At 34.3% G+C, this 23,283-nt stretch overlaps 1 protein-coding gene and 1 long non-coding RNA gene across 3 annotated transcripts in view; one reads left to right on the forward strand and one right to left on the reverse strand.

The window, feature by feature from the left end:
• Window positions 1-23,283, forward strand: part of rph3aa (rabphilin 3A homolog (mouse), a) — a 53,002-nt gene that overhangs the window by 17,895 nt on the left and 11,824 nt on the right. Inside the window, exons 3-10 of one of the 2 annotated variants that reach the window (XM_073829640.1) lie at window positions 8,288-8,417; window positions 8,741-8,824; window positions 14,488-14,656; window positions 14,817-14,855; window positions 14,950-15,162; window positions 19,763-19,915; window positions 20,119-20,198; window positions 20,328-20,402. In XM_073829640.1, coding sequence (XP_073685741.1) covers window positions 8,288-8,417; window positions 8,741-8,824; window positions 14,488-14,656; window positions 14,817-14,855; window positions 14,950-15,162; window positions 19,763-19,915; window positions 20,119-20,198; window positions 20,328-20,402 — 943 coding nt within the window. The remainder of the gene's footprint in view (window positions 1-8,287; window positions 8,418-8,740; window positions 8,825-14,487; window positions 14,657-14,816; window positions 14,856-14,949; window positions 15,163-19,762; window positions 19,916-20,118; window positions 20,199-20,327; window positions 20,403-23,283) is intronic. The other variant, XM_073829639.1, reaches the window with a different exon arrangement.
• Window positions 7,526-15,003, reverse strand: LOC141299284 (uncharacterized). Its single transcript, XR_012341746.1, has 4 exons — window positions 14,931-15,003; window positions 10,795-11,067; window positions 10,629-10,691; window positions 7,526-7,971 (listed from the first exon to the last, which is right to left on the reverse strand). It is a non-coding gene; the product is annotated as an uncharacterized lncRNA (long non-coding RNA).

Consider the following 23,283-nt stretch of genomic DNA (forward strand, 5'->3'; position numbering starts at 1 on the left):
CAGGTTCTCAAATCGTTTTGCGAATTGAATAATTTGCGAACTGTGCTCTAAAGTCCTGATTTGAAATTATGGTTTGCGAATCATTTGATTTAGATCGAAACTTCACGTTGGTTTGGCGAATCATTTTGCGAATTGAATGATTCGCGATCTGTGTTTTAAAGTCCCGATTTGAAATGATGGTTTGTGAGTTATTTAATTTGGATCAGAACTTGAGAGCAGGTTTGCGAATCATTTAGCGAATTTAATGATTGTCGATCCGTTCTAAAGTCCTCATTTGAAATGATGTTTTGCGAATCATTTGATTTAGATAGAAACTTTACATTGGGTTGCCGAATCATTTAGCGAATTTAATGATTGTCGATCCGTTCTAAAGTCCTCTTTTGAAATGATGTTTTGCGAATCATTTGATTCAGATCGGGCCTTTGGTGCAGTTTCGCTGATCTTTTTTTAATTATTATTTTTTTTATTTAAACATTTTTACTGTAAACGTATTTACAAAACATCAAACCATTAAGGCAGTACAGTAAGCCAATAAAAACAAAAGGAAAAAGAAACACAAATACAAAACCTTTAAAAAATAACCAAGGTTTTCATTATAGTAAAACTGTAGTAAGCATGTTTTTTTCACCTTAAAGGACACAAAGAATGAATATAGAAGAGCAGTTTTCACTGTTTTAGGATTAACAGACTTCTGTTTCCATGTATTTGTCTAGATCAACTTGAGCAAAGAAAAGAGAGGGTTAGAGCAAGATTTTTGTTGAAATTTAGCTAGCAAAAAACACAAATTGTTATATTTTCCATATTCTCTTTCAAGTAGTCAATAAATCCAAAGAAAACATCTTTAAAACAGAAAGAATCAGTCACTTACAAAATGAGATTTAATGAACATTAAAAGAATCTGACCAAAATGTCTCTGTGTGGTACATTGCCAAACAAGTGAATGACATCTTCCTCAGAAGAGTGACAAAAATGTCACTTTAATGTCTGATATTATAATTACGTGTCAATTATAATATATTTGACACCAATGCCAAACCACAAATCAAACCTATGCCGTTGTGTGCAATGAAATATTCCTCTGCTCAAGAATAATTCTCCTGAATGTCTGTTTCCAGAGAGCAGTACAATCAAATAGAGACCAAATGGAGATTTTGCTGAATCCTCCTGCTTGTTTGATTTTGTTTTATGCTATTAACATGAATTTATTTTTAACTCCGTACTCATTTTATGTCAACACCTGTCTCATTAGCTGACTTATTTATGTCTATTTTTATTTCTCCCAAGATATCTTCAATTAGTGAAGTAAATCAGATGTCCGTTGTAGATAGCAATAAGACTCTGTTGAGACTTTGCAGAAAACACTTTGTTTTATGGTGTCCTTTACTCCTATTGTTTGTCAATAATTGTCTCATTTGTGTCCTTGTAAGACATTTTAGGGGAACATCTGAGATGAAGTTGATACTTTTGGTAAAGGAAATCATAATGGAGAACTCCATTAAGTCTCTTTTAATGTCTGTGCAATTAAATATTACTCTGTCCAGGAAAACTGTCCCAAATGTCTGTTTCAGAGAGCAATATGATTAAGCAGAGACCAAATGGAAACTTTGCTGAAGCTTCTTGCTTGTTTGGTTGTTTTATGCTGCCCACATGATTTATTCTTAGCTCTGTACTCCTATTGTATGTCAACAATTGTACCATTGGTGTCTGTTTGTATTCCTCATAAAGCATTTTAGGAGAAACACCTAGAACAAACTTGACATTTTGCAATAATGCACTGGCACAATGAGCTGAATAATGACACTAAATTTGGAATGTCGGCAGTTATTGAACTGAATTGATTAAACATTAAATTAAATTGAGTTAAAAAATGATCTTTACAGCTCAAATTGACTTTATTTCATAATTGCCTAATTTTATAAGATTAATAATGTTAGTTCCCCATTTATTAATGCAAAGCTGCTTTGAAAGACTTGAAGCATGTGTAAAAAAGACTTTTTCCCGAACATTCTGTCTTTCACTGGGTGACTAAAGAGTTTTTCATTTGATTCAGATTGGGACTTTAAAGTGTGTATCGCCAATCATTAGATCAGAACTTCGGAGCGAGTTTGTGAATTTTTTTGATTCAGATTGGAACTTTAGAGTGGGTTCGCAAAATCATTTGATTTACACTGGGGCTTCGGAGCAGGTTCATGAATCTTTTGTTTCAGATCGGAACTGTGGAGCGGGTTCACGATTTCACGGGTTCACGTTTCTCGAAATGAATAATTCAGAAGTCCTGATCTGAAATGATGGTTAGCAAATCATTCTTTAGATTGGCACGACGGAGAGTGGAGTGCAGATCGCAAATCTTTTGATTCACATCTGAATTCACATATTGTGAATCATTTGATTCAGATCGGAACGTTGCAGTGGGTTCACAAATCATTTCTCGAATTGAATAATTCACGATCCGCGCTCCGATGTCCGGATCTGAAATGATGTTTCGCAAAATCATTAGATGGAGCGGGTTCGTGAATCTTTTGATTTAAATCAGAACTTTGCATATCATAAATCATTTGATTCAGACTGGAACTTCAGAGCGGGTTTGTGGATCTTTTGATTCAGATCAGAACTTTGGAAATTATTCACAATCTGTGCTATTAAGTCCAGATCTGAAATGATGGTTCGCAAATCATTCTTTAGATCGGCAACTTCACATATAACTATCCCATATTTGATTCAGATCGGAATGTGGGAGCAGGTTTGTGAATCTTTTGATTCAGATTGGAACTTTGGAGCGGGTTTGCAAATCATTTCACAAATTGAATGATTTGCTATCTGCACTCTGATGTCCTGATTTGAAATGATGGTTGAAATGATTAGATTTGGATCGGGGCTTCAGAGCGGGTTCATGAATCTTTGATCAGAACTTTGCATATCATGAATCATTTGATACAGATTGGAATTTCGAAGCAGGTTTGTCAATCTTTTGATTCGGATCAGAACTTTACATATTGTGAATCATTTGATTCAGATCGGAACATCAAAGCAGGTTTGTCAATCTTTTGATTCGGATCAGAACTTTGGAGCAGGTTCGCAAATCATTTCCTGAATTAAATGATTTGCACTCCGCGCTCTGAAGTCCTGATCTGAAATGATGGTTCGCAAATCATTCTTTAGATCGGCAACTTCACGTATAACTATCACATATTTGATTCAGATCGGAATGTCGGAGCAGGTTTGTGAATCTTTTGATTCAGATTGGAACTTTGCAGCGGGTTTGCAAATCATTTCACGAATTGAATGATTTGCTATCTGCACTCTGATGTCCTGATTTGAAATGATGGTTCATAAAATCATTAGATTTAGATCGGGGCTTCAGAGCGGGTTCATGAATCTTTTGATTTAGATCAGAACTTTGCATATCATGAATCATTTGATACAGATCGGAATTTCGAAGCAGGTTTGTCAATCTTTTGATTCGGATCGGAACTTTACATATTGTGAATCATTTGATTCAGATCGGAACGTCAAAGCAGGTTTGTCAATCTTTTGATTCGGATCAGAACTTTGGAACGGGTTCGCAAATCGTTTCTTGAATTAAACGATTTGCACTCCGCGCTCCGAAGTCCTGATCTGAAATGATGGTTCGCAAAGTCATTTGATTTACATTGGGGCTTCGGAGCGGGTTCATGAATCATTTGATTCAGATCGGAATGTCGGAGCGGGTTTGTGAATCATTTGATACAGATCGGAATTTCGAAGCAGGTTTGTCAATCTTTTGATTCAGATCGGAACTTTACATATTGTGAATCATTTGATTCAGATCGGAACATCAAAGCAGGTTTGTCAATCTTTTGATTCGAATCAGAAATTTGGAGCGGGTTCGCAAATCATTTCTTGAATTAAATGATTTGCACTCCGCGCGCCGAAGTCCTGATCTGAAATGATGGTTCGCAAATCATTCTTTAGATCGGCAACTTCACGTATAACTATCACATATTTGATTCAGATCGGAATGTCAGAGCAGGTTTGTGAATCTTTTGATTCAGATTGGAACTTTGGAGCGGGTTTGCAAATCATTTCACGAATTGAATGATTTGCTATCTGCACTCTGATGTCCTGATTTGAAATGATGGTTCACAAAATCATTAGATTTAGATCGGGGCTTCAGAGCGGGTTCATGAATCTTTTGATTTAGATCAGAACTTTGCATATCATGAATCATTTGATACAGATCGGAATTTCGAAGCAGGTTTGTCAATCTTTTGATTCAGATCGGAACTTTACATATTGTGAGTCATTTGATTCAGATCGGAACGTCAAAGCAAGTTTATCAATCTTTTGATTCGGATCAGAACTTTGGAGCGGGTTCGCAAATCATTTCTTGAATTAAATGATTTGCACTCCGCGCTCCGAAGTCCTGATCTGAAATGATGGTTCGCAAAGTCATTTGATTTACATTGGGGCTTCGGAGTGGGTTCATGAATCTTTTGATTCAGATCGGAACTTCACATATTGTGAATCATTTGATTCAGATCGGAATGTCGGAGCGGGTTTGTGCATCTTTTGATTCAGATTGGAACTTTGGAGTGAGATTGCAAATAATTTCTCTAAATGATTGATCTACGATCCACACTCCGAAGTCCTGATCTGAAATGATTGTTTACAAATCATTCTTTAGATTGGCACTATGGTGCATGGAGCACAGATCGGAATCTTGAAGCGGGTGTGTGAATCTCTTGATTAAAATCTAAACTTCAGTGCATGGATTGCAAATCATTTGATGTAGATCAAAACTTCGGAGTAGGTTTGTGAATCTTTTGATCACTTCAAAGCGAATTCACAGATCATTTTGCCAGTTGAATGTTTCACAATCTGCACTCCACAATCCCGATTTGAAATAATGGTTCACAAATCATTTGATTTATATCAGAACTTTATTCCTCATACAGCATTTTAGGAGAAACACCTGGAACAAAGTTGATATCAAAAGTTGGGGTTTGAAAGACAATTAAAATTCTGCAATAATGCACTGACGCAGTCGGATGAGAACAACATTTTAACTGAGCTGAATAATGACACCAAATCTGGAACATCTGCAGTTATTGAACTGAATTAATTTAACAGAAAACTTAATTGAGTTGAAAAATAATGTCTGTAGAGCTGCTTTACAGCTCAAATTGACATCAGTTAATAATTGCTGAATTTTTAAACATTAATAATGTTAGTTCCCTGTTTGTTAATGCAAAGCTGCTTTGAAACTCTGCTTTTGAAAATCTGAACTGCTCCAATTGATTTCGATCATTCAGTTCAAGTAATTCACTAGCAAAAAACAGATCAAAAGAGCAATTGTTTTCGAATTTTGACATTGCTTGTAATGATTTTAAAAGGCATGTAGCTATAGTGATGGGTATAACAGAGCTTTTCGAAACTCTGAATCAGTTAAACCATTTCATCTCAAAATGATTCACTGTTCACACTCTAGTTGGATCGTGTATCAGAAGCATTTGATTCAGATTGGGACTTTAAAGGCGTATTGCAAATCATTAGATCTGAACTTCAGAGCAGGTTTGTGAATCTTTTGATTCAGATTGAAACTTTTGAGTGGGTTTGCATTTCATTTCTTAAATTGAATGTTTTGCGATCCGTGCTCTAAAGTCCTGATCTGAAATAATGGTTTGTGATATTATTTGGTTTAGATCAGGGATTCACGAATGATTCAGCGGGTTTGTAAATCTTTTGATTCAGATCGAAACTTCAGAGCGGGTTCTTGAATCTTTTGATTCAGATTGAAAACTTCGGAGCAGGTTCGCAAATTATAATTTTTTTAAATGAATGATTCACAAATAATTCAGCGAGTTTTTAAATCTTTTAATTCAGATCAGAACTTCGGAGCGGGTTCTTGAATCTTTTGATTCAGATTGAAAACTTTGGAGCAGGTTTGCAAATTATTATTTTTTTAAATTAATGATTCACAAATAATTCTGAGAGTTTGTAAATCTTTTAATTCAGATCAGAACTTCAGAGCGGGTTCTTGAATCTTTTGATTCAGATTGAAACTTTTGAGTGGGTTTGCATTTCATTTCTCAAATTGAATGTTTTGCGATCCGTGCTCTAAAGTCCTGATCTGAAATAATGGTTTGTGAGATTATTTGATTTAGATCAGGGATTCACGAATGATTCAGCGGGTTTGTAAATCTTTTGATTCAGATCGAAACTTCAGAGCGTGTTCTTGAATCTTTTGATTCAGATTGAAAACTTCGGAGCAGGTTTGCAAATTATTATTTTTTTAAATTAATGATTCACAAATAATTCTGAGAGTTTGTAAATCTTTTAATTCAGATCAGAACTTCAGAGCGGGTTCTTGAATCTTTTGATTCAGATTGAAACTTTTGAGTGGGTTTGCGTTTCATTTCTCAAATTGAATGTTTTGCGATCCGTGCTCTAAAGTCCTGATCTGAAATAATGGTTTGTGAGATTATTTGATTTAGATCAGGGATTCACGAATGATTCAGCGGGTTTGTAAATCTTTTGATTCAGATCGAAACTTCAGAGCGGGTTCTTGAATCTTTTGATTCAGATCGAAAACTTCGGAGCAGGTTCGCAAATTATAATTTTTTAAAATGAATGATTCACAAATAATTCAGCGAGTTTTTAAATCTTTTAATTCAGATCGGAACTTCGGAGCGGGTTCTTGAATCTTTTGATTCAGATTGAAAACTTCGGAGCAGGTTTGCAAATTATTATTTTTTTAAATTAATGATTCACAAATAATTCTGAGAGTTTGTAAATCTTTTAATTCAGATCAGAACTTCAGAGCGGGTTCTTGAATCTTTTGATTCAGATTGAAACTTTTGAGTGGGTTTGCATTTCATTTCTCAAATTGAATGTTTTGCGATCCGTGCTCTAAAGTCCTGATCTGAAATAATGGTTTGTGAGATTATTTGATTTAGATCAGGGATTCACGAATGATTCTGAGAGTTTGTAAATCTTTTGATTCAGATCAGAACTTCAGAGCGAGTTCTTGAATCTTTGATTCAGATTGATAACTTCGGAGCAGGTTTCCAAATTATAATTTTTTTAAATGAATGATTCACAAATAATTCTGAGAGTTTGTAAATCTTTTGATTCAGATCAGAACTTCAGAGCGGGTTCTTGAATCTTTGATTCAGATTGAAAACTTCAGAGCAGGTTCCCAAATTATTTCTCGAAATGAGTGATTCACGATCCACCCTCCAAAGTCCCGATCTGAAATGGTGGTTCGCAAATCTTCATTTAAATCGGCACTACCGAGTGTGGATTGTAAATCATTTGATTTAGGTCAGAACATTAGAGTGGGATCGTGAATCTTTTGATTCAGATTGAAACTTCAAAGTGGGTTAGCGAATCATTACGCAAATTGAATAAATCAGCTCCGAAGTCCCAATTTTAAATGATCCATTAAATTTAGATCAGAAATTTGGAGTGGGTTTGCAAATCTTTTGATTCATGAAGCAAAGAGCGAATGGAGACGTTGTTGAAGTTTTTTGCTTGTTTGGTTTTATTATGATTTATGTCCATTTTTATTCCTCATACAGCAACAATTGGATAAGAACATTTCAACTGAACATTTGCAGTTATTGAACTGAATTGATTAAACAATGAACTAAATTAAGTTGAATAATGACCTCTGTAGAGCTGCTTTACAGCTCGAATTGACTTTTCATTTCATTTCATAATTGCTAAATTTTACAACATTAATAATGTTAGTTCCCTGTTTATTATTGCGAAGCTGCTTTGAAACTCTGCTTTTGAAAATCTGTAATGTGACTTGAAACACTTGCAAAAATAATGGCTTTTCCCAAACGCTCTGTCTTCCACTGGTTGACCAAACAGGTTTTCATATAAATGAATTATCCTCAGGGTCACATATGCCATCACATTATCGCACACAGGACTGGAGTCAGTAGCTCCTGTAGCAAAAGCAATACTGACCAACACCTGAGACCCCTGTAACAGAGGGACAAAAGCATCAGTTCAGAGTTTCCTCTCATTTCGCAATTCAGCCCAAGCACATCTGTCCAAGTGATTGAGAAGACGGGCGTGCTTAAGCTATTTTACAAGCCAAGAGGAATGTACAGCAAGAAATTAATAGTGCTAACTAGACAAGAACTGCCTTCTTTCTCATTCTCCTTCCCTCTTTCTCAGCACTTTGCTTGCAAAATGTCTTAACTCACAGTTCTTTACATCAATACTTTAGAACAACCGCTTGGAGGAGGGGCAGAAGTGTGCTGACGTTATACTTTGTCGTTTTTTCGTCCCGCAGGCGTCTGGTAAATCGCCTGGACAGCATGAAGCGGACGGCCTGCGGTGACGGCTACACCCGTTGTTTACTCTGCGGCCAGCAGTTCGGCCTGGCGGGCGTCAGCGCGGTCGTGTGCGCAGAGTGCAAAAAGGTAGACCTCATGCAATTATCTAATGCATGCCGAGTCTTCCAATAACGATTGTCCAAAAATAACCAAGCAGAAATGAATGAGCAATATGCACTTATCTTTATTACTGAGCCATGTGCGCATTTAGGAGAGATGCCAATCAGTCTGCACAATCGAATATAATGACACAGAATGCATATGGCTGTCTTTTGTGACGCCTGACACAAAGATCAATAGATCATTTATTGATCCCGGAGGGGCTGTTTTTAGCGATGGAACTTAATGCCATCTGAGTGCGTTTACACCTGCGCAGCCTCCTGAGGCCTGTTTGTGTTTCACCCCCACAGAACATGTGCACTAAGTGTGGCGTTCAAAGTGCCAGTCGTTCCAGTCCAACATGGTTGTGCAAAATCTGCAGTGAGCACAAAGAGGTGAGATGCATGGAGGCATATCTAAATTGTGTTAGAGCAATAGCAGTTCAGCCGAAACCCAAAATTGTCATCATTTTGCTGTCCGTTTCAGAGAATAATGAGTTCGTTGTGACTTTCAAGCTCCAAAAAGCACCTTATTTAAGTAGTTCAAAAGACTTTTGAAGTCATATGATAGCTTTGTGTGAGAAACATTTATTTTTTTATGCAGGTCTTAAACCTCATATCACCTTGGTGTGCCAAGTTTTGCCAACACAGGGTTATTATAGATAGCACTGATGTACTATTATTTTTTTTTTAAATTAGATTTTTACTTTTTCGCATTATTTTGCCACTTTATTTTTATTTATTTATTTATTTATTTTTAATTATGCCTATATAGTATTTATTAAATTAAATGTAATTATTTTAGTTTTAAAAATGAGTGTTGCCTTGGCAGCTTGTTGATATAAAATAAGTCATTTTTAGAAATGTATTTTATTTTATTTTATTTAGTGACAATTTTATTTCAATTCTTATTTTTGTCATTTTTTAATTATTTATTTATAAATAATTAATTAATTTAATTCAACAATTAAAAATAATTATTTAAATTTAATTAATTAAATTAAATGTAATTATTTTAGTTTTAAAAATGAGTGTTGCCTTGGCAGCTTGTTGATATAAAATAAGTCATTTTTAGAAATTTAGTGTCATTTTAATTTATTTAGTGTCAATTTTATTTCAATTCTTATTTTTGTCATTTTTTAATTATTTATTTATAAATAATTAAATTACTTTTTTTAACTTATTTAATTATTTTTATAAATAATTATAAATAATTAAATTTAAATAATTATTTTTAATTGTTGAATTATTTTTGAATTAATTGAATTAATTGTATCAATTCTTATTTTTGTCATTTTTTAATTATTTATTTATAAATAATTAAATTACATTTTTTTTTACTTATTTAATTATTTTTATAAATAATTATAAGTAATTAAATTTAAATAATTATTTTTAATTATTGAATTTTTTTTTAATTATGCCTATATAGTATTTATTAAATTAAATGTAATTATTTTAGTTTTAAAAATGAGTGTTGCCTTGGCAGCTTGTTGATATAAAATAAGTCATTTTTAGAAATTTATTTTATTTTATTTAGTGTCAATTTTATTTCAACTCTTATTTTTGTCATTTTTTAATTATTTATTTATAAATAATTAAATTTAAATATTTTTTTTTAACTTATTTAATTATTTTTATAAATGAGAAATGTTGCCTTGGCAGCTTGCTGATATAAAATAAGTCATTTTTAGAAATGTATTTTATTTTATTTAGTGTCAATTTTATTTCAATTCTTATTTTTGTCATTTTTGAATTATTTAATTATAAATAATTAAATTTAAATAATTATTTTTTAATTATTTTAGTACTTAAACTAAACAAAAAGTAGACATTTTGACAACTTGCTAAAATAATAAATTTTTTTAAATATTATTTCTTTTATTTCATTTAGTGTTAATTTTATTTAAAGTAATGATTTTTTTTTAAAAAATCATTTTAGGTTATATATTTATTTATTTATTTTTTATGGAAATAAGTTGCATGAAAAAAAATTTTTTTCATGCTTTTCAAAATAAGCATGTTGATGTGAAACAGGAGAATAAGTAAACAAGAGACATTTCCTGTTTAGGTGAATTATTCCTTAAATGTGATATGGAAGTAATTAACTGCATAGTGAATCATTCATGTTTAAACATCTGTTTATTTCAGAAAAGGGTGTACTTTAAAAAAGTGCTTGTTTATGCAAAACTGCACTTACCTGACAGCTGAGCAGTCGTTGCAATGCTTAAGCAGTGATATCCATATCTGAACAAATCCATTTCTAAATCAACAAAAAAGCTCTATAAATAACATTTGACTGGCTGCACGTAATAATTATTCTGCGTGTAACTCAAGAGATATAAATAGACAGGATAGTTCAGCACCTCTAACTTTCGAAGGCACTCTGACTGCGATGAGATGATTCATCCTTTTGACGACGTAAGTCACGGTTACTCTCGTTGTCAGACGGGGTCAGTTGCAGCAGGAGATGTGACTCTCTTTAATGCAACAAGATCGTGAAGCCCGAATCCCATTTGCGTTTAATCCATTGAGTCGCTGACATTTTACTTCATAACACCAGGGCACAACTGAGTTCCTGCATTTTCATATTCCGGCCGTTCCAGCTCCCAGCTGATGCTTATTTGGATGGTAATTGGCTGAGATGAGATTCACAGGTGCTGTAAAAGAAAACATAGAAACTTATGTAATGCCACATTGTTTTGCAGAGTCTATGAATTCTAGCTAATGATGTTATACAGTGCCTTGCAAAAGTATTCATACCCCTTCATTTTTTTTCACGTTCTGCTGCAGCATTATGTTAAACTGCTTTAAATTAGTTTTCCCCCACATCAATTTACACTCCATACACTACAATAATGACAAAGCAAAAACCAGATTCGCAAATTTGACCAATTCATTAAAAATAAAACACTGAAATAAGTATTCATACAGCGCAAGTCTTTTCGGGTATGATGTGACAAGCTTTGCACATCTGCATTTGGCAATTATCTGCCATTCTTTGCCTCAGCTTTTCACCTCTCAAGCTCTGTCAGCTTGGATGGGGGCTGGCAGACATTTTCTAGAGTCCAAGTTGTTCCAATCATCTTCCATTATGGATAATGGAGGCTACATGCTTCTGTGAACCTTCAGTGCAGCAGATTTTTTTCTGAACTCTTCCCTAGATCATTGCCTTAACGCAAGTCTGTCACTGAGCTCTACAGGCAGTTATCTTGACCTCAGGACTTGGTTTTTGCTCTGATATGCATTTTCAGCTGTTAGACCTTTTCTGAGAGGTGTGTGCCTTTCTAAATCATACTCATTCAAATGAATTTGCCACAGTTTAACTCCACTCAAAGTGTAGTAACATCTAGAAACAATATGAATGCTCCTGAACTAAATTTCGAGTGTCCCAGAAAAGGGTATGAATACTTATGCAACGGGATCTTTTCAGTTTTTTATTTTTAATAAATTTGCACAAATGTTAAAAAACTGTTTTTTGCTTTGCCATTGGAGTAGGGAGTGTAGATTGATGTGGGGAAAAAGTAATTTAAAGTAGTTTAACATAAGGCAGCAACATAACAAAATGTGAAAAAAATGAAGGGGTATGAATAATTTCGCAAGGCACTGTATATGGGCCATTCTACAGAATTGGTGCAAACTGCTGTCCCACAATCAAAAACACATTTAAAAAGCATTTAAGTATTCAAATCTTAGATCCTGTTGAAACCACAATAATATTTAAAATATTAGTAAGCTTAATATATATAAAATCAATCAATTTATTACGTACTTTCAATTGAGAGGTGGCTGAAACTCCTGAAATCCTGAAACCTAAACCCAAAATTTCAACGTATGAAAACTTTCCATTGTTTTTTTCAAATGTATCTTTTTGATACTTCAAAAACAGTATTTGATTTATGTTTTTTTGTCAATTATGAAACTTTATGTAAAAAATGTGTCCCCGCAGCTTTTATGTCACTACCGCAAACAATGTACTGTATGTTTTGTCCATTGGCTGAGACTGATTTTAACTACACCCCTACATTAATGATCAGGAAATATTCCTGTGTCCCTTTCGCATACAAGGTGTGAGTAGATTTATTTAGTTTTTCTATGTGTACAACTGTTTAAAACGGTGCTAGCTAACCTTCTGATTGGCATCTTTGAGCTAGGTTCAAAAGTATTTGAAATTGTCAGTACATCTTTGTTTTTTTTGTGTTAATCCATAGAATTTTCTCTACCAAAACAGTCAAGACCAAAACATATCATTGTTTCGGTAGTGACATAAGGGAACACATAATCTTCATATTTGGGGGAAATTAACCAAATTTTAATACAGTTATGCATTTTTTTTTATTTTTTATTTTTTTGTATTTTAGTATGTGAGTTAAAATTCTGTAGTGTGACGTGGTTGAAAATGAGCTTTCACTTCCAAAACAAGGGATGTTTTGTCAAAAATAAAGCATACTGAATTAGCAACTAAGATGTTATGATAGTTTTTGTTTCAATGTATATTCAAACTAATGAATCTTTAACTTTGAAATCAGTATGATCCACTTTTAGCTTTTTATAAAGAAACATTGCTTTCAAAATACAACAAATCTCATAAATGACACTTATTGTTAAAAATTTATTAGAATTTAGAATTTTTTTAATAAAATAGCAATAAATATCTAGATGTAAGCTAAATCTTAATAGGTCAATATAACCCCTTCAAATTAAATTATGATTACCGTTTCAGTAGTGACAAATCTGGGGAAAGGACAAATATGCCAAAACTTTCTGAAAATACAATATGAGAATTAAGATTTGGTGGTGTTTCAGAAGTGGCATCTTTGGTTTTTGAGTGTTATTCCATAGAATTGTCAAAAAGGGAACACATAATCCTCATATTTGAAGAAAATAATTAAAATTTTAGTACAGTTACGCATTTGTTTTTTGTATTTTTGTATGTTTTATTAGTGTTTTAGTATGTGAGTTAAAATTCTGTAATGTGATGTGTTCGAAAATGTGCTTTCACCTCCAAAACAAGGGATGTTTTGTCAGAAAAGTATACTGAATTATCAACTAAGATGTTATGATAGTTTTTGGTTCAATGTATTTGGTTCAATGTATTTGGTTCAATGAGAATTAACTGCACAATTACTAGAAATGTGTACCTTAAATACAGGATGAGTAGATAGGCCCATCATTTTGAGGTAAATGTGTTCAGAAGTCTGTGTGTAACTTTAAGAAACGTCACTACCAAACACTTTTTTACTGCAATTAAGCACACTTTTTTGGGAATTATTCTATATTTGAGGAAAATAATCAAAATTTTAGTATGTGTTAATGTGATGTGGTCGAAAATGTGCTTTCACTTCTGAAACAAGGGATGTTTTGTATGTATACTGAATTATCAACTAAGATGTTATGATAGTGTTTGGTTCAATGTATATTCAAACGAATGAATCCTTTGAAATCAGTATGATCAACTATTTTGCCTTTTACAAAGAAAAATTTGATTGAAAATACAACAAATCTCATAAATCACACTTCAAATATTGTTAAAAAATTGTTACAAATATTGTTACCTCTAAATTTTTTTAATAAAATAGCAAAAAATATATTCACAATCTAGATGTAAGCAAAATCTTAATAGGTCAATATAACAATATTCTAATTAAAGTATTATTACTGTTTCGGTAGTGACAAATTTGGGGAAAGGACAAATATTCCAAAACTGTCTGGAAATACAATATGAGAATTAACTGCACAATTACTAAAAATTTGTAGAATCCCCTAAAATTCAAGTGGGTTTAAAATTGCTTTTTTTTTTTTTGTAACGCATCAAATTACTTGAAGCTTGGAAAGTGGAACAGCAAAGATCTGCAAAAAGGCGGATTCTTAAATGAAGTTTACATTTCCGCCTTTGGCAGTAGTCTGTTCTATGCCAGAATTAGTTTAGCAGACTTTTGCAATTCACTCACACTAGACTAAACTGAGCACAGATGTATGTTATTAGTGGCGAATTAAAATAAAACACTGCACTGAAATTACACTGAAGTTGCCAAATGATCCTTTGTTCTTTCACAAAGATGCTGAAGCGCTCCGGTGCCTGGTTTTTCAAAGGTTTACCACAACAGAATTTACCCGCTCCCTTACCGGTCTCTAATAACAGAGAGCTCAGAACCACCAGTGCACCAACTTCTATCAATTCATCAACCCATGGAGAATCTGCAGTATCTTCACAGCCAAAAAATATAGGTAAACGCTACACTTTCAGTATTGCTTTGCACTGGAAAAAATCCTTATTACAAATTCTCAATACCATGCAGTTTTTTAATGCATTCGCACTAGGCATGGTTACTTTACTGTAGTGTTTTCATAATTCATGCTTCAAAGAAACTGCTGTATTTTCATTCAGAAAGCATGCAGGTCACCGGCAGAGAGCAGCAGATATCTGGTAAGTGTCCTGCATTTCAATAACGCTTAATATCACCAGGAGGAAATGAGGCTTATGATTGCAGTATCATTTTACCGTTTTTTCCTGTGCTCAGCAGAAACGGTGCCCCCTAAACGGGACGAGCATTCTGTCATATCCCAAAGAGCCCTAGAGGACCACAGAGGTAGACAGTCTATGAGCAGGAACACAGTTCAGTCCGACGTCGCAGCGGAAGGACAAACTTACTCACCTGTGGTGAAGAGAGAAGTACCGGTTATGAGCTCCAAACCTCTGCCGTCAACCTTTTCTACAACTCCCATACAAAAAGGTGAGAGAACTCATGCAATATTCAGATGACGTAGGGAGTAATGATTCAGCAATGGGGATATTGTAAAAGTAGTGATGGGAATAAAATATATTTAAATAGTAAACAGTTATCTTAAAAAAAAAAAAAAAAAAAAAAAAAAAAAAAATTATATATATATATATATATATATATATATATAATTTTTTATTTTTTTTGCTGTACTTTGGATCAAATAAATGCAGGCTAGGTGAGCAAAAGAGACTTCCAGGGTTCGTAGAAGGTGCTTAAAGTACTTGACTTTTTTTTTTTTAATTTAAGGCCTGGAAGACCATAAAAAAAATAGCAATATTCCTGAAGAGGTACTTGAAAAGTACTTGATTCCTTGAAAGACAACGCATAAATACCTGTTTTATTTTGTCAATGAGCACACATCTTTTCACGCAATTCAAGAAATCACACCTTTTTCTTTTATTTTAGTTAATGTCAGAAAAGTCATGCTAAGCAAGTAGTAGTACTGACAATGTTGTGTAAAAACATGGCTGAAGATGTGAAAAGAGGAACAGATGAACTAAATCAATTGAGTCGTTTACACTGGAACCGCTCCGATCGATTACAACTCCTGATTTCAGTCATTAATTTCAAGAGATTCACTGGCAAAAAACAGATCAAATTAAAAGAGCCATTCGTTTTCAGATTTTAACATCGCTTGTAAAGATTTTAAAAAGCACATAGTGTTGGGTGAAAAGGAGCTTTTCGAAACTCTGAATCAGTTTAACCATTGTGTCACAAAATCCGATCAAATAATTCTGGTCAAATAATTCACAAACCGTGCTCCGAGTCCTGATCTGAAATGATGGACTTCAGATTGCGGATCGCGAATCATTTGATTTAGATCAGAACTTTGGAGCGGGTTAGCAAATCTTTTGCTTTAGATCAGAACTTTCAGAGTGTGGATCGCAAATTATTTAATTTAGATTGAAACTTCGGAGTGTGGATCACAAATTTTTTGACTTAGATTGAAACTTCGGAGTGTGGATCGCAAATCATTTGATTTAGATTGGAACTTCAGAGTGAGTTTTCAAATCTTTTGATTTAGATTGAAACTTCGGAGTGTAGATCGCAAATCTTTTGCTTTAGATTGAAACTTAAGAGTGGGTTTGCAAATCTTTTGCTTTAAATTGGATCTTCATACTTCGGATCGTGGAGCGGGTTTGCAAATCTTTTGCTGAATCATTTGATTCAGATCAGAACTTCAGAGTGAGTTTTCAAATCTTTTGCTTTAGATTGGAGCTTCAGAGTGTGGATCGCAAATTATTTGATTTAGATTGAAACTGTGGAGTGTGGATCGCAAATTATTTGATTTAGATTGAAACTGTGGAGTGTGGATCGCAAATTATTTGATTTAGATTGAAACTGTGGAGTGTGGATCGCAAATTTTTAGATTTAGATTGAAACTTCAGAGTGTGGATCGCAAATCATTTGATTTAGATCAGAACTTCAGAGTGAGTTTTCAAATCTTTTGCTTTAAATTGGATCTTCATACTTCGGATCGTGGAGCGGGTTTGCAAATCTTTTGCTTTAGATCGGATCTTCGTAGCGCAGATCGCAAATCATTTGATCCAGATCGTGACTTCGGTGCTGGTTCTCAAATCTCTTGCTTTAAATTGGATCTTTGTACCACGGATCACAAATCATTTGATTTAGATTGAAACTTCGGAGTGTGGATAGCAAATCATTTGATTTAGATCAGAACTTCAGAGTGAGTTTTCAAATCTTTTGCTTTAGATTGGATCTTCATACTTCGGATCGTGGAGCGGGTTTGCAAATCTTTTGCTTTAGATCAGAACTTCGGAGCCTGGATCGCAAATTTTTAGATTTAGATTGAAACTTCGGAGTGTGGATAGCAAATCATTTGATTCAGATCAGAACTTCAGAGTGAGTTTTCAAATCTTTTGCTTTAGATTGGAACTTCAGAGTGTGGATCGCAAATTTTTAGATTTAGATTGAAACTTCGGAGTGTGGATAGCAAATCATTTGATTTAGATTGAAACTTCGGAGTGTAGATCGCAAATCTTTTGCTTTAGATTGAAACTTCAGAGTGGGTTTGCAAATCTTTTGCTTTAAATTGGTTCTTCATACTTCGGATCGTGGAGCAGGTTTGCTAATATTTTGCTGAATCATTTGCAAAATCTTTTGCTGAATCATTTGATTCAGATCAGAACTTCAGAGTGAGTTTTCAAATCTTTTGCTTTAGATTGGAGCTTCAGAGTGTGGATCGCAAATTATTTGATTCAGATCAGAACTTCAGAGTGAGTTTTCAAATCTTTTGCTTTAGATTGGAACTTCAGAGTGTGGATCGCAAATTATTTGATTTAGATTGAAACTTCGTAGTGTGGATCACAATTCATTTGATTTAGATTGAAACTGCGGAGTGTGGATCGCAAATTATTTGATTTAGATTGAAACTTCGGAGTGTGGATCGCAAATTATTTGATTTAGATTGAAACTTCGGAGTGTGGATCACAATTCATTTGATTTAGATTGAAACTGCGGAGTGTGGATCGCAATTCATTTGATTTAGATTGAAACTGCGGAGTGTGGATCGCAAATTATTTGATTTAGATTGAAACTTCGGAGTGTGGATCACAATTCATTTGATTTAGATTGAAACTGCGGAGTGTGGATCGCAAATTATTTGATTTAGATTGAAACTGCGGAGTGTGGATCGCAAATTATTTGATTTAGATTGAAACTTCGGAGTGTGGATCACAATTCATTTGATTTAGATTGAAACTGCGGAGTGTGGATCGCAAATTATTTGATTTAGATTGAAACTTCGGAGTGTGGAACGCAAATCATTTGATTCAGATCAGAACTTCAGTGTGAGTTTTCAAATATTTTGCTTTAGATTGAAACTTTGGAGTGTAGATCGCAAATATTTTGCTTTAAATTGGATCTTCATACTTCGGATCGTGGAGCGGGTTTGCAAATCTTTTGCTTTAGATCGGATCTTCGTAGCGCAGATCACGAATCATTTGATCCAGATCGTGACTTCGGTGCTGGTTCTCAAATCTCTTGCTTTAAATTGGATCTTTGTACCACGGATCGCAAATCATTTGCTTTAGATCGGAACTTTGGAGTATGTATCACAAATCATTTGCTTTAGATCGGAACTTTGGAGTATGTATCACAAATCATTTGCTTTAGATCGGAACTTTGGAGAGGGTTTGCCAATGTTTTGCTTTAGATCGGATCTTCGTAGCGCAGATTGCGAATCATTTGATTCAGATCAGGACTTTGGTGTGGGTTTGCAAATCTTTTGCTTTAGATTGAAAATTTGGAGTGCGGATCGTAAATCATTTGATTCAAATCAGGACCTTGGTGCGGGTTCGCAAATCACTTGCTTCATATTTGGTTCCCGGATCGATTTTGAAAAAAAAATTTGACAGGATTTTGGAGCAATTTCACTAATCTCTCTTTTTTTCTGGTTCGCAATTTTTTTGCTTTAGATTGAATCTTCGTACCACGGATCGCAAATCATTTGATTTAGTTTAAAACTTCAGAACGGGTTTACAAATCTTTTGCTTTAGATCAGATCTTCGTAGCACTGATTGTGAATCATTTGATTCAGATCGGGACTTCAGTGCAGGTTTGCAAATCTTTTGCTTTAGATCGGATCTTTGTAGTGCGGATCGCAAATCATTTGATTCAGATCAGGACTTTGGTGCGGGTTCGTGAATCATTTGTTTCATATTTGGAATCCGGGTCGATTTCACAATTTTTTTTCCCTTAAACAGTAGAAAACATCAAACCATTAGGTATACACAAATACAAATCCCCTAAAGAAAATTAACCATGGCTTTACTATAGTAAAATTGTAGTATACATTCAGTAGTAATACTTCACATGTGCTTAACTTTATTTCTGCCATATTTTATTAGTATATTTTTATTGGATCTATTTCTCTTTTTTTTTTAGAAATTGAAATAGAAGACATAAGTGAGATCTCTGATTAAAGTCCTTGAAAATCAAAAAAGTAGTGCTTGAAAAGTCCTGGATTTCATTTTACACTATCTGTATGATCCTGGGACTTCTTGAAAAAAAAGATTAAAGAAATCTTACTGTGCAAAAACATTTGACTGGTAGTGTTTATCCGAACCTCCACCATCAAAATGTGAGCAATGAAGATTAACAATATTTTAGAAAAAGCAAGCATTTATAGATTGTACAGTTGCTGCGCTTGTTAATGCTTTTGCATTTAAATTTCAGATTTAATTTAATTCAATTCACATCACATACCGATAGCTAAAATGTAGTTTTGAATCCCACAAGCTTTTGATTCATCGCCATTGTGCCCTTGATCAAGATGCTTAACCTCAGATTGCCCCAGAGGGACTGAACTTATAATAAGCGCACTGCAGATTGCTTTGGTTAAAAGCATCAGCTAAATGACTTCTTACAGTTGGTTGATGCATCTGGAGTTATCGATCTGGATGCTGAACTCTCTGATTACTGTGTTTCCTTACTTAATTGTTTTAGTGTTACACTGTAGAGACTGTGCATACTTGGCTTCCAAACAATCTGTGCAATAAGTGCACACGTCTCTTGGTATGTATTCTAGATCCTGTGAGTCGACCGGAGGCCAGGGCACCACCTGCTATGCAGACCGACGCACGTTTGCCAGCTGCCAACAGCGTTCCTGCTTCACGCCAGCCACCACCCCCCACCGCGGAGGATGAAGAGGACGCCAACAGCTACGACTCTGACGATGCCAGTAAGATGCTAATTTGCACTGACATATGGACATGTTTGTACCCCATGGGAACCACACAGAACAAAATGGTTTACCGTGCAAGTCTTGCATCACAGATTGCGTAAAATCAGCAGACGAGCGCTTGAAATGGTGTTGAAGTGAGACTGTTTTTCTTTGGTGTCAGCTTTTTTCATGGCTTTGACACAATGTTGTCCACTTTCCAGCCACTCTGGGCATGTTGGAGTTCAGTCTGCTCTACGAAGAGGAGAAAAACGAACTGCACTGCAATATAATCAAAGCAAAGGTATTGTCTTTCTTCGCTAGAACAGGCTGTTTCGATGCAATCTATTTCTGCACTGGAAAAACGTTTCTGAAGGATCATGTCTCGATGCGTTTGACCGCTAACCATGCAATTATTTCGTCTTTGCTGAAGGGTCTCAAGCCCATGGACTCCAATGGTCTGGCCGATCCTTATGTGAAATTACACTTGCTTCCAGGAGCCAGTAAGGTAGTGATCTTTAAAAGAAATCCTGCTAATTGTAAATATCCCTAGCTATGTGTACATGCAACCAAATAAGCCTTTGGCTCAGTGGGATTGAGTTAAATTTCAAGTCAAGATTGGAAGGGGTGGTTAAGAACTACCAGTCAAGATTTAGATTTTTTTAAATTTGTTTTGGTGTCTATTCTGTATGGAAGCCCGTTTCTGCCACTGAATAAAAAATAAAAAAGGTAACTGTGATTTTAATTTCACAATTCTACCTTTTTTTCTCAAAATTTTGAGTTTACTTCTCGCAATTCTGCCCTTTTTTATCTCAGTGAAATAAATGCACAATTGCAAGTTATAAAGTCAGAATTGCGAGATATAAACTCTTTTATAAGTCTTTTTTAAACTTTTTTTTTTAAAGATATATATTTTAAAAAAATTTCTAGCAATTCTGAGATTTATAAAGTCCAGTTCTGAGGAGAAAAAAAAGACTGATATGTTCACAGAATTGTGAGTTTATATCTCACAATTCTGACTCAATAATTCGCAATTGTGAGTTTATATCATAATTCTGATTTCATTTCTCAAAATTATGAGTTTATATCATGCAATTCTGACTTTATAACTTTCAATTGTGACTATTTTTCACAGAATTGTATTTATGTCTCTGAATTCTGACTTCATTTCTCAGAATTGTGAGTTTATATCACGCAGTTCTGACTATTTCTCAAAATTGTGAGTTTATATCACGCAGTTGTGACTATTTCTCAGAATTGTGAGTTTATATCTCGCAGTTGTGACTATTTCTCAAAAATCTGAGTTTATGTCTCAGATTTCTGACTTCATTTTTCAGAATTGTTAGTTTATATCTCGGAATTCTGACTTCATTTCTAAGAATTGTGAGTTTATATAGCAGAATTCTGACTTAATTTCTTTTAATTGGGAATTATATCTCAGAATTCTGACTTCATTTCTCAGAATTGTGAGTTTATATCATGCAATTCTGACTATAACTCGCAATTGTGAGTATATCACACAATTGCGACTTTATTTCTCAAAATTGCGACTTTATATCACAATTCTGACTTGATTTCTCAGAATTGTGAGTTTATATCATGCAATTGTGACTTTATAACTTGCAATTGTGACTTTATTTCTCAGAATTGTGTTTATGTCTCTGAATTCTGACTTCATTTCTCAGAATTGTGAGTTGATATCACGCAGTTCTGACTATTTCTCAAAATTCTGAGTTTATGTCTCAGATTTCTGACTTCATTTTTCAGAATTGTTAGTTTATATCTCGGAATTCTGACTTCATTTCTAAGAATTGTGAGTTTATATATCAGAATTCGTTATGTAAGGAATAATTGACGACAGGCCGTAGAATTCTTAGAAAATAATGCACACCCGAGGTGGTGATGCGGTCACGACGCGAAGCGGAGTGGCCGTTACACCTCGGGTGTGCATTATTTTCGTAGAATTCTACGGCCCGAAGTCAATTATTCCGCTTATACTACAGTTACCACACCTCAAGACATCGATCAAATGATATATTTCAAGACATTCGTCCCGTTTTTATCCTTAAAACTCTATTGTGAGTAGGATTAATTTCTTACGCAGCTCATTCAACAGCTTCGTTGCTAGTTCCAAAACGTCATTTTAGAACTAGTAACGACGCTTGGGCTGTTAATAGCTAAATAATGCCGTTAATAATTAAGTTTAGACAGACCGAAAGACAAGCAGACAGACGGAAAGAGTGAGGGAGAGAAAAACTAAGTGTATGACTTTACCTCTCTCACGTCTGTGTCTCTCAGGGTGACTGGCAGCATCGTCTCTACTAGCAGTTAAACTTTAAGTTCATTTTCTTCAAGACCACGCCGTTGTTACCTCGCTTGTGAGAGCTGTCATATCGTTTTTAAGTTGTTAATCGTCAGAGCAGCGCTAACAACATTAGCGCGAATGCTAACGCGAGTGCAAACTGTAACGTTATGTGTGTGCGTCTGCTGTGAGGTGAGTGAGAGAGGGCGAGAGAAATAGTTTGTGCTTTCCGTACATAATAAAACGTAATATATTTTGGAAAAAAACATGGAAATAATCTGTCGTTTTTATCCGGATGTTTACTGTATTTATTATTTTGGTCAGTGTCATTGTGGGTTTTAGTTATTTTGCTGTTTTGGGCTGTAAGGACCTTTGAAATAACTGAAATCGTGTGGCGAAGTGATTTAGACATGCACTGCGGTCTAAAGCTGCCTGGAACTACGTTCGCCGTGCGTTTCCCTGAATATAATGCACACCTCTAGAACGTTCGTCAGCCAATCAGATTCAAGCATTTAACGGCCCTGTAGTATAAAACGTTATAACTCGCAAGTGTGCGTTTATATCTCACAATTTTAAGAAAAAAATCTGAATTGCAAGTTTGTGTCACGCAATTCTGAGAAGAAAAGTCAGAATTGTGAGATAACAAGTCGCAATAACCTTTTTTAAAATGTTTTATTCAGTGGCGAAAATGGGCTTCCATACTTCTGCTCACCAGGGCTGCATTTATTTGATCCAAATTACAGCAAAAGCAGTAATAGTGTGAAATATTTTTACTATTTAAAACAGTTTTCTATTTAAATATATTTTAAAATATTCTTTATTCCTGTGATTTCAAAGCTGAATTTTTAGCGTCATTACTCCAGTCACACGATCCTTCAGAAATCATTCTAATATTCTGATTTGCTCCTCAAAATATATTTATTATCATCATTATGTTGAAAACAGCTAAGTAGAATTTTTTTCAGGTTTCTTGTTCAGAAGAACATCATTTATCTTAAATAGAAACTTTATCTTCTCTTTATCATCACTTTTGATCAATTTAAAGCATCATTGCTAAATAAAAGTATCTAAATAATATACTGACTCC

This window comes from Garra rufa, chromosome 23 (assembly GCF_049309525.1).
Source record: "Garra rufa chromosome 23, GarRuf1.0, whole genome shotgun sequence".
Taxonomy (NCBI): Eukaryota; Metazoa; Chordata; class Actinopteri; order Cypriniformes; family Cyprinidae; genus Garra; species Garra rufa.